General features: G+C 29.5%; 1 protein-coding gene across 7 annotated transcripts; it reads left to right on the plus strand.

Moving 5' to 3' along the window:
* Positions 1-372: 372 nt before the first annotated feature.
* Positions 373-12,332, plus strand: LOC126849465 (epsin-2). Of its 7 annotated transcripts, XM_050591315.1 has the most exons (15): positions 373-722; positions 2,542-2,592; positions 4,243-4,352; positions 5,800-5,892; positions 6,065-6,323; positions 6,497-6,696; positions 6,778-6,829; positions 7,039-7,201; positions 7,313-7,436; positions 7,666-7,753; positions 8,081-8,211; positions 8,298-8,598; positions 8,682-8,858; positions 9,122-9,142; positions 9,861-12,332. In XM_050591315.1, the coding sequence occupies exons 3-14, from the start codon at positions 4,338-4,340 to the stop codon at positions 9,136-9,138; spliced, it is 1,620 nt and encodes a 539-aa protein (XP_050447272.1). In that variant the 5' UTR covers positions 373-722; positions 2,542-2,592; positions 4,243-4,337; the 3' UTR covers positions 9,139-9,142; positions 9,861-12,332. The 7 variants fall into 7 exon arrangements, with proteins under 7 accessions (XP_050447272.1, XP_050447265.1, XP_050447266.1 ...); XM_050591308.1 differs by lacking the exon at positions 9,122-9,142 and having other exon boundaries at positions 375-722; XM_050591309.1 differs by lacking the exon at positions 9,122-9,142 and having other exon boundaries at positions 375-722; positions 4,248-4,352.
* Positions 12,333-12,362: the final 30 nt, after the last annotated feature.

Raw genomic sequence — 12,362 nt, forward strand, 5'->3', positions numbered from 1 at the left:
GTTGTATGCGCAGTATCTAATTAAAGAGATTTAGAAGATTTATAAGGATTATCCTTTGTAATAGCTTAAAAATAAATCGTTAAAATTAAATTGCAATATAAATAGAATATTTGTAAAATCAATCTAGTCGACTATGAATGTAACAATAAATAAAAAAGAATAATTAAAATGTGGAACTCCTTCATTTTTAGATAGAAAAATGCTTATTAAAATTTATGTATTTTCTCTGTAAAAATGTTTATAACGATTAATTATAATTAGCAAGTTTTAATTAATGATAAAAATTATGAAATCTCTTATATATGCGCATTTTTTAAAAATATTGCTAAGAAAAAAGTTTTATTTAAGACGCTAATTGTCTCGCGAAAAGATCGTGTGTGCCTGTGACAAAAAGAGATTATTACAGTTAAAAGATGAAATTCTTTTATGCTATCTATATCTCTTCTCGTAATCGCATTTACAATGATTAGGAAAACGGAATATCGCTTATAAACGCGACGCAACACTCGTGCGCGATTCAGCGCGATCGCGCGATGCTCTGCGCGACGAACGTAGCGGAAATATTTTCGAGCGCCATCTTGCGCCATCTTGCAACCATAGTAATTCGTCAGTGCCTGTGAATGGACTTGTCATAAGTGTCTTATATTATTTCGTCTCTCCCCGATCGGTCCGAAAGTTCCGCATCTCAAAATTTCCGAGTGATATCAACACGTACGCGTAAGGTGAGTACAAAAATATCGTCATCTTCGTCGTCCTCCTCATCACTTTCCTCATCGTCATCGTCGTCGCTCGATCGAGTCGCGACTCAAAGGCGAGACAAGACAGAGTGAATGCAACGGGATCGCCAACACACGAGGAATCTCACGCGTGACGTTTCGCCGCGACCGTTATTTATTTTCCCGCGGAGAGACGAGTAAGATGAGCAAGGATAACAGCTCCACGAGCGTACCTCGTCGATGTTATACGCCCGCGTTTACGACCGCGCCCGTCATATGCGCGAGCCTCGGCTCCGAAATCGGAGCAGAGAAAGAGGAGGATAACGTGCGATATACTTGGCGAAATTGACGTAGTATGTATGTCATGTATATCTACTTGGGCTCTCTAACTCGCGGCGAGAATCCCTCCGAGGATCGATGATAGGTGTGTATGTACGTACGTACGTACGTACGTGCGCCACGCTCGACTCGCTCCTACCTCTCTCTTGGGTAAGTCACGGCTGGCCGAGTGAATGAGCGCGCGCCGCGACGCGAGACGCCGAGGTTGCTCTTTAAACAACGGGCAATATACATTCGTGCGTTTCTCGCCAGCGTGTTACTCTCTCCCCCGCTGACATTCACTTCGCCTCGATAGCGTATGCGAGCCAAAATCCGACAGTTGACGCGGAGAACGTTCAACCCGCGATTTCGTTTTCGCTCAGCCGTGAATCTAAGGTGACAAGAATTTGCGACGCGACCCTCGCGAGAATCTCTCTAAATATATTTAATAGTAATTGTACAATAGTAATAATTTCCTGCTCTCGTATATATATATATATATATATATATATATATATATATATATATGTGTGTGTGTGTGTGTGTGTGTGTGTGTGTGTGTGTGTGTGTGTGTATGTATATGTTTCCTGCTATTCATTCCGTCGTTGTCTCTACTCTATGTGTCACAATTTCATATGATCCTGAACATCCTTTACTTATGTTTTTAAACTGTGTACGAATTAAATTAAAGTTTTCTATCTCATTGTGAATTTTAATAATAAACAAGTGCTTCTGTTTCATTTTTTTAAATTTATACTTGGAAATATAATCCTTTTATTTGTAACAATTTTGAAGCAGTAATAAACAATTAATGTAATAAAAATATTACAACATTAATACGCGAGCTAATATATATGTTAAATAAAAATTGGCCAGATGATACAAAAGGGTACAGAGGACAATGATCAATACTTTCATGGACAATGTATAATGCTATTAACATGATAGAAGGAAACCTTATAAAAGATTTCACAGTTTACTATATAGTTTAATGTAACTTCTGCTTTTTTTTTTATTGGCAATTTTTTTGCTTTTCACTTTCCGTAAACAGTTCTTAGTAGTGATATTTGCCTAGTCATGCTCAGCTCATGACATTATTGTTACGTTTTGAAGATAAGCATATGTATTCTATCATTATAAATTTAAAGCAAAACATCGATATCGTTTATGTACAATCATAATAAATGATAAGTATTATTAATAATTTTTTATCGTCATTTTAAAGAAACATAGATAATAGCATCGTTCTCAAATCATTCATAAACTCATTCTCAAATATCCTAAAGATTATAGTAAAATCTGTAGCTGTTGCTAATTTGATCATTAGACATCATGAAAAAGTCCCTTATCAATTTTTTATATTAATAATTTATATATACTGAGATAGCGCATTGCTCCGATGAAGAATAAAATACTACCTATGCCAAACAGCTACGATAAGATAAAGAAACACAATAATACAAGCATGTTATAAATAATAAAGATTTCTTTTTTTTTTTTTTTGCAGAAAAGCAGTACAATTTGTTAAAGGAAGGTGTATATCTTTACCTCCATCAACGTAAGTAATTTTTTTTCGCAAAACTTTTTGCATGTATTATCATCTGCAAATAGGACAGCATAATAGGTTTTATTTTTCCTTGTGTAAATGAAAAAACTTTTAAAAGGTTGAATTCTCTCTCTTTCTCTCTCTTCCCATGCTTTGCTTATCAAGAACGTTATTTTTAAATAACATAACAGCCACATAACAAGCATAAAATCTAATAACACTTCAGGTTTTCAAGTTAAATACAATGTCATAATTTTTTTACATACGTATATAGTCGATCTTTATTACTTAGCACATTTGATACATTAATTTAATTTTAAATGTATATTACAAAAAATAATAGATATAATAAAAAAAGATAACGGCACTCGTTTTTGAAAAAATTAAAGGCACAAAAGGTTTTTACTTTCTAATATCACCATGATTAATTATTAAAACTTAATTATTAAAACTACTTCTTTGCGGTATATTCTTAATTTTGTAAAATAATACATTTTATAGATGGTGACATTTTGCAAAGGCCATTGGAGCCAATGTATATGTTATAAATCAATATTTAGCTATGTATGTGTATGTATATGTATGTATGAAAGTATAATTATATATATTCATTTTTTCTTAGTAAAAAAAATATTTAAACTATATTATTAAAACAAGGTATTATATATAATATGATGTAATAATTAATAATATGACGTATAAGAAAAAATTTTTAGAAAATATATGAGTTGTGCCTATTTTAGAAACAGAATACAAATTTTTTTTTTCTTTTTTTTTCTTTGACAGCTGCTATAATTGTTATTAACTGCCATTCTCATGCTACTGATTTGCAAATATATTAAAAACAGGATGTCCATAAAGATCAAATTTATACAATGTGTTAATGGGAAGAGTCGAGTATAGGTAAAAGAAAGTTTATGTAAACTTATGTCTGAAAGTGCTTTATTGAAGAATTATAAGCGTTCAAAAATATATAAGTGAGTTAAATTGTTTGTATAACTTGTTAGACGGAATCACTGACATATTATGCATATCACATAATTCAGAAAAAGTGTAGTTGTTCATTATAATCTCAAACATGAAATCATAACGATTTAAACAGAATTATGACAATAAACATATTAAAGTCTAACAGAAGCAAAGATGTATAATAGAAGTCTAGAGACCATATATGTCAAGACATGTAAACAATAATTGCGAGTTGTCCATTATAATATTCCATACTATTAATAACAACGATTCTATCTAATATAGTTTAAGATTCTAATAAAGTTATAACAATTTTACACTTTTATTTTTGAAAACTTATAACTTTTTAATAAAGCATTTTCGGGGGCATTGCTTTATATAAACTTTTTTATTTACTCAATCTCATTAGGATATTATATAAATTTGGTCCCGATTTTTAGGGATACCCTGTATATATATATACGTTATTATTTTTTTTGCGCACATTCATAATTTTAGAATTTGTTTATTAAAAATTTATTGACTCTCGATATTATAAAATTTCATGTAATATTCATTTGCATAATATTAGTATTTAACAAAATAAATGTGTCATTATCATCCATATGCAAAATGATGTGTCATGCATTAAAATGTACATCATGGTAAATGAACATCCAATTTTCGTTACTTATTTATCGTGTCATCTGATAGTCCAGGCTTTTGTTGTGATTCGGAGTATTTGGAAGTTTTCTATATTTCTGGGCAAGTCTTCATCAACAACACCAGCGATATTTCATTAGTCAAGAATGGCAATGCAGAAGGTAAATTTAGTGTTCACAATTGATGAATTAAATGCACTTATTTAACAATGTAAAACTTGATGTTAAAGCATATTATTAGAGAAGATCTCTGTGTTTCAGTAAATAATATCTGTCAATCTCTGTGAAAATAATTTATTATTTTTTATGAGAAAAATTATTGTTATGTGTTATGTGACTTATATTCAAATTATTTTAATTTATCAATCTTTTTGTTATATATATATATATATATATGATGCACCTATCGGTTTACAGCATTTATCAGCTGAATAATATCATAATGATGATGGGTAGTGAAACTGATAATGACAAATATACATTATGCAAGTCAGTATTGCATTAAATATTATTATATATAACTATTTGGGCTCGATTTTGATTTTACATCTTGCCACTGTACCCCATAAAGCCCTATAAATGACAATTATATGAAAGACAAAAGCTAAATGACGACAATTATAAATTATATATAGGCACATCTCAGAAAACTTTCCTACGAAATAACATAGATCCAAAGAAATAAAATAGAAATTTTCTTTGATCTCAAAATATTCTCGACAACGTTTTTTATATTTTTATACTAAGTATGTAAGCATACATTTTTAAATATATATTGGAAAATTTATGAATTATATGTTGAAAAGGGTGGTTTCTAAAGGAAAAATATGCCTTATAATCATATTTTTGATTATAATGAGGAAATGCTTTGTGTGTATATTGTATTTTTATTCTTTTTTTTCTTTCTTTATTTAGGTATGGAATTATTTTATTCAAGTATCCCTCTTTTTGTAATTGTATTTTTAATTCGATATATATTATTTTGTATTAATAAAATAACACTTATTAGAGAAATTATAACATGATAATTATCAAGTTATGGGCAATTGCATCATGATTCATATTTAATAATTTGTAGAAAGATTAATGATATATGTGATAATAATCTTTATACAAATTATATATTTTTTTTCAGTCTTTTTTGTTTTAACAAGTAATTTAATTTGCATGCTTGGTTTTAAACTCCAAACACTTCCTGCTGTTAATTAATTATATGTCCAAGTATATCTCACTGAAAAATTTGGTTTTATATATTAGTGGTCTTATAGTGTACGAAATAACGCATATACTTAGTTGCATGGCTTTTGTATAAGCAAAATACCCATATTTATTATTAGATGTTACTTGCATCGTAAATTATAATTAATTTGTATCTGCTATTGTTATATAAAAATTATATTTACATTAGGAATTAGTTAAGAGAAGGTTTAGAGAAACTATGAGACGATCTCTATATTACATAAATTCAATAAAAATTTATTTATACATTAAATGTTTAATATATGATGATATATTTTTCGCATTTGAACATGATAATAAATATGGGAGAGTTTCTAGAAGTAAAATACATAATACTACGATTGAGTAACATGTAGCGATAATATTTTAGATGAGAAGACAAGGTCAAGACGTTATGCAGGTGAATCTAGCAGGTATTAGGCGAGATATTATGAATCTTGCCCATAATTACAGCAATGCTCAGGTAATTAATGAAGTTCTGTTTATATTACTTGATATTCTTCATTATTAATATGTAAAAACGAAACTTTAAAAAAAAATTATGAAATTAAAAAAAAAAATTAATTGAATCTGAATATATGAAAATTTTGGGTATCACAAAAAATTTGATCGATAATAACTATTCTCTTCTATAGAAAGCTGTACGAAAAGCTACCAGCAATGATCCTTGGGGTCCAAGTAGTACACTTATGGCAGAAATTGCTGACTTAACATACAATGTAGTAGCATTTACGGAAATTATGCAAATGCTATGGAAAAGATTAAATGATCATGGGAAAAACTGGCGACACGTATATAAAGCTCTAGTTCTCTTAGAATATCTTATTAAGACGGGAAGTGAAAAGGTAGCGCAACAGTGTAAAGAGAATATTTTTGCCATCCAAACCTTAAAAGGTAACAAACGCTGGATTATTTTATAATATATGAAATTATATATTTTCACGTATTTGGTAAATTATTGAAGCATTAAAAATTTAAATTGATAGCTTAAAACACAAACAAAACAGTTAAATAATAATATTGCTTCAATTACATTTTTCTAACACAGTCCAATTGCTGTTTCATAGATTTTCAATATATGGATGGGCACAAAGATCAAGGAATTAACGTGAGGGAAAAAGCAAAACAATTAGTGGCCTTATTAAAAGATGACGAGAGATTGAGAAATGAGCGAGCTAGAGCATTGAAAGCAAAAGAGAGGTTTGCACAATCAGTTAGTGGTTTTGGAAGTGATGGTTTGGACACTATGTCACCTGTCAGCAGTGATGTAAGCAATATTCACCATGAGAGTGTTATAACTATATAAAGTTCTAATCTATAATTTATGTATTATTATTTTGTTTTCCAGTTTCAAGATTGGGAGCCTTGTCACTTATCCGACTTATCGACTAGACGTGCAAGTAAATTTCTTTTTAATATGAATATTAATATTTTTATTATATCTTCAAAATTAAAATTATGACGAGAATTCTTACGTATCTGACCTAGTTTTTTTTTATCATATCTTACAGATCTTGATGTATGTCCACATATCTTTTTTTTATACGTGAGATAAACAGAAATATTATTTGCTTTATATAAGAATTAATACAATAAATTTATCCTTCAGCGGAACTGGAAGCCGCAAGACCGCAAACAGTAGGCGAAGAAGAGTTACAACTACAGCTGGCCTTGGCTATGTCTAGAGAAGAAGCAGAGCAAGAGGAACAAAGAAGACGCAGTGACGATGTTAGATTGCAATTAGCACTCAGTCAGAGTCAACAAGATTTTAAGTGAGTAATCACATAAGTCAGAATTTCCAGTGCAATCTAGTAATTCGATATACCTAGCGAATGGTCGATTTTCATTTACATATCAACATGCTATATATATCTGAATTTCAGAACTCCGCAAACTGAAAAACAAAGTCATATGCTTGATTTACTCGATGTAAATCTAGGAGAAGCGAGTGGCTCTTCAGTACAAACTGATCCTTGGGGTATCCCGGTAACACCATCTAGACCTCAGGTATCTATTAATTATTCCAGTCAATCTTAAAATTAAACAATCGCATTTTGCATGATAATACGAGATCGTTTTTGCATGATGCATCACAGTCTTTGGATTTATCTAAGATTTATGAACGTAAGGTATGCCCTTGATGAATGTTAGAGGACATTAGCACATTTAAAGTAATGTATAGATGATGGAATGATATCTTTGTAGAATAATTGAATAATATTCTTGTTTTATACAGCCGCAAAACGATCCCTGGAGTGCTCCAACAACGAGTACCACGTCAGCTGCGATAGACCCGTGGACGCCCGTTCCTCCACAACGACCAAGTAAGTTTCATTATCCCGGTGAAGTATATTCTTGACATGATTAAACTATTACTTAATTCCCGTATTTATATTTTTTTGCATGTTCTTACATCTTTAATGATTTTGGATAATGATCTCAGAATCTTCAGGTTAGATATAAATTAAATTACTTTTTTTCACTGTATTTCACGATTTAGTAAAGTTGTATTTGTATCTTTATTAAAATAATAATAAAAAGAATAATAAAGAGAATAAATATTTATATTTACTCTTTGATTTCTATACTGATATCTGATTAATAACTTTGTAAATAATCGAGTATAACCATATTATCATTTTTAATTACAGCAGCCACTATTGATCCATGGCGTGCACCTGCTCCGTCTCCTGCTACAGTCGTGTCTCCTCCTCGTATAAACGATCCTTGGTCACCAGTATTCGTTGCTGCTACTACTGAATCGGAGACAAGCAAAGTACAGGTGATATAAATTTTTTTCTTTGACGAATTCTACAAGTTTTGCGAACAGATTCGTAAAAACTCATCGATTTGTAAAATTTTTTTTAGGCGGCTCAAGATGGCATAACATCCTCATCGCCATCTTTTAACAATTCAACCTTGACACAGAATATTGGATTTGCCGCACAATCGCCTCAGAATATAGGATTCAATTTGCCGCCGGTGTCTTCGGTTACCACCTTTAGTACCACTACCAACGGCTTTAACGGTACAGGACCAGGTTTTAACAATTTTTCCACTCAAAACAATGGTAATGCTGCTGTGACGAGTCCGCTTAGCGATTTAGATGAATTTGATGTGATCACCAACAGAGGAAAACTCGGAGCCAGTCCACAGACAGTTAATAATGGTACTTGAATCATTGAATCATGCAAATCATGCTTTTCCAATGATGCATTAATTTTCTATTGCAATTATGTAATTTTTAAATAGGTGGTACAACATCGGGAGATCCTTTTGATCTGGAAAGCATGGCTGAGAATCTTACTGCTAGTACCGGTGCTGTAAAGAAGACACCACAATCCTTTTTAGGAGAGAACTCAGCGCTCGTCAATTTGGATAACCTTGTCAGCGCTTCGACAATTAAGCCTACGGCTCCCACGCCTGCAGGTACATTTTTATTCGCATCTCATTTAAATAAAACATATAAATATTTAAATAAAACATATAAATATCGAGAAAGAAAAGTCCAGTATTCAAAATCAGAATTCATATTTGTCTCAAAAAATATTTGTTTTTTAAAATTATATATTCTATTATGAAATCTCTAAATAAATAATATTCATTAGATAATATAATACAATAGTAATATAATATCTCTCTCTTATGAAAAGTATATTTTATTCTGTAACATACCCTATGTCTACAAATAGCGTTTCATTGGAAATAAGTTTGTGAGTATCAACAATATGATTAAGAATGTGGCATGATTGCATGATTTTATTATTATATGCAACGTAATTACCATGCTTATTATTATTATATATATATATATATATATATATATATATATATATATATATGTATATATGTACATATATAAAATGATATATTTTATATGTTGTACAATCTATTTCTCATTTCTTTTTTGAATTAATAATAAGAGAATACTGTGATCTTTCTTTGTATGTGAATATGTAATAACTTATAATATCCTAATAAAATATTTTTTTTTTGCAGATAAATTTAATTCTTTTTCGATATATATTCTTAATTTCTGCAATTATATATTTCTATTTCATAAGATATATTTATTACACACATTATTATACACACAGAATGAGATAATAAATATTAAACTACAATATAATAATATTGTGTAAACTTAGAGTTTAAAAGACCTAGGTCATATCTAGAATTACGAATAACCAATTATCAATGACTGGAAAAAACAAGAAACAGAAAATTTTACATTTTATGTACAAATACAAAATATTTGTTTTTTATACTCTTTTATATCTTTACGTTAGAAAATGACATTTTTTTATTTTCATTCGAGATATGGTTTAAAAAAATCTTGAATATTGATATATTAAAAGATGTTTAAATGCTTGAAACAATAAGTATCATAAATTATTGTTAATTAATAATTGAACATGAATGTATTTGCAGCAACTATGTCATATGCAGCAAATCCGTTTGCAACTGTGACTCCACCACCCCGTCCTACAATCAATCAGATTCGGCAGGATCCATGGACAGCGAATACAACTTCTATGGCTAATCCGTTCCTCTCGTAGCCTGATTGATCAATCGAAAGCTTCATAGTTGCGATTGCGATTTACGAGACGTGATTTGCAATTCTGCATGTAACTCTGTATGGTATAGATTTCGGTTACAACGGTAAAACATGATTTTAATTATAGCAATTATGCATGGAGAGAATAAGATCGATGTGAGACGGAGAAGACATCTTTATCAATGAACATTTTATTGATAACTTAAAGCATTACTTTTTGATGGATTATATTGCAACACACTTATATTGGTTGTACAAGTTTTTTCTTTTTGCATGTACTCGCTTTTTAAAGTTTGTCGTGGAGTAATCACCTAAACAACACTAACTAGTAGAGGGTGGCATACGCATAATTAAGAGAATTGGGTGATTAAAAAAGATACAACACATAAATCATGTTTTAACTCAAAACGCTTAAGCGATTCCAAGGTATGACTGGATTTTATATATACACTCCTTTCTCTATATAATGTATATTTTCTATGTATGAATTGATTCGAAGGAAGATTGCTCAGCAATACCGCTTTTGCTGCTGAGGAAAGAATATAACATAACGCTGGCGTTGAGATCAGTTTATGCGTTTTATATTTGTACACACGTTTTCTATAGTAAAAAGAAAAACAACAAAACGAGATCGTGAGACTGTAATCGTGATTTGCAAAAGCACTATTATGTATCGAACATAATTCCGTTCGCCGTTATATGCTTAAGATGTGTCGATTATGATCTATAAAAAATTCAATGTTGTGGCTTGCTTTCTAAAAAAAGAATTCATAATTCAAAAGGCAGCTAGTATGTTGCAAAGTGTATGCCAATTCCTTACATAGCCAATCATATTGTATAGTCAATCATTTCTATGAATGACTTACTGCGACCTATGACACAGCAAGGCACTTTTAAACGAAAATGCAACTGTGAAGATAGCATTCACGCTAACGACACGAGTAATAAGGGAATAAACTGTATTGTTTTTATTATCTCTTGACTCTAGATTTTAATCGATTATAAAGCATGTTTTGTGCAGATTTGGCATAGCTAAAAAATCAAATTCAAAAAACTAATAAGTGTGTCTATTCGAGAATCATTGATATCTAAATGAATTAAAATAACAATGCGTTATTTCTAATTTAAAGTTATTTGCAATTTAACCGTTTGCATTAATATCTAAAGTTATTTAAAAATGAAATTATTTGTAAGATAAATTTATAACAAGTTTACAAGATGTTCTTGCCTATTTGCTATCATGTTTTTTTTAAACACGAATGACTCGAAAATACGAATCTTTCTTTATGTATAAGACAAGTTATAGGCGTATCTTGATTTATATAGGAAATGTACATAATATTACACAGCATATTGCTCCCCTTTGTCAAATATTTGTAGTGCTCTAACCAGCATAGAAAATTTTTAATGATATTTAAAACTCTGTGTTTTCAATATTGTTATTCTCAGGTTTTATGCCTTTGCAGAAAAATTTGCTGAGCTTTTTCTTTTCTTAAATTTGTTATTTATAGTTATCGCTGATATTTTTTTGATTATAAGATATTTGTTTCCCAATATATATATATATATATATATATATATATATATATATATATATATATATATATCCGTTTATGGATAAATAAAGGTCATAAGCAAAATTTTTTTCAAATAAAATCATTGAATTTTTTCTTATATGATCTCAGCATCTTTTTCTTCAAAAAAATAATAATGCATTTTACAATTTTATACAAAGAAAATTTTACTCTATACATTGGCAAAGGGGACTGTATTGGCTTATCTCTATTCAAGTAAATCAAGTTGCACGATTCAAACTGTTCTAAGTAAATGTCAAGGAAATAATTCCAATGTATTATTTATCGTTAAATCTATAATTTTTGTTGGCTTTATGCAATTTTAATATACTTGCTTATATGAGTGAAACTGTATATTTAATATGTATTTATCCAGATGTTCGCGAGAATATGAAGGTAAAATGTATATATAATGAGTGAAAATTTATTATAATTATACAATCATTGTTTTAAGCCATTTGATTATATATATATATATATATATATATATATATATATATATATATATATATTCAAAACATAAATGGTTCTATTAGGCATTGTACCTAATAGAAAATGTATCACAGCATTCTATATTTTTCGATTTTATTTATATAATTAGAAATCTTCTTTACTTATTTGTATAATAAACATATAAATGATCATGATGTATACACAACTTCAACTCTGTGCGAACAGTGGAGTATTTGGTTAGTTTTTAGAGTTAAGATGTAATAGCAGAAAAATTCAAAGAACATTTATATAAATAAAAAAATATTATATATTTTAGTAGATTATATGATATACTTATTAATACTATAC

The sequence above is a fragment of the Cataglyphis hispanica genome, chromosome 5 (genome assembly GCF_021464435.1).
Source record: "Cataglyphis hispanica isolate Lineage 1 chromosome 5, ULB_Chis1_1.0, whole genome shotgun sequence".
Taxonomy (NCBI): Eukaryota; Metazoa; Arthropoda; class Insecta; order Hymenoptera; family Formicidae; genus Cataglyphis; species Cataglyphis hispanica.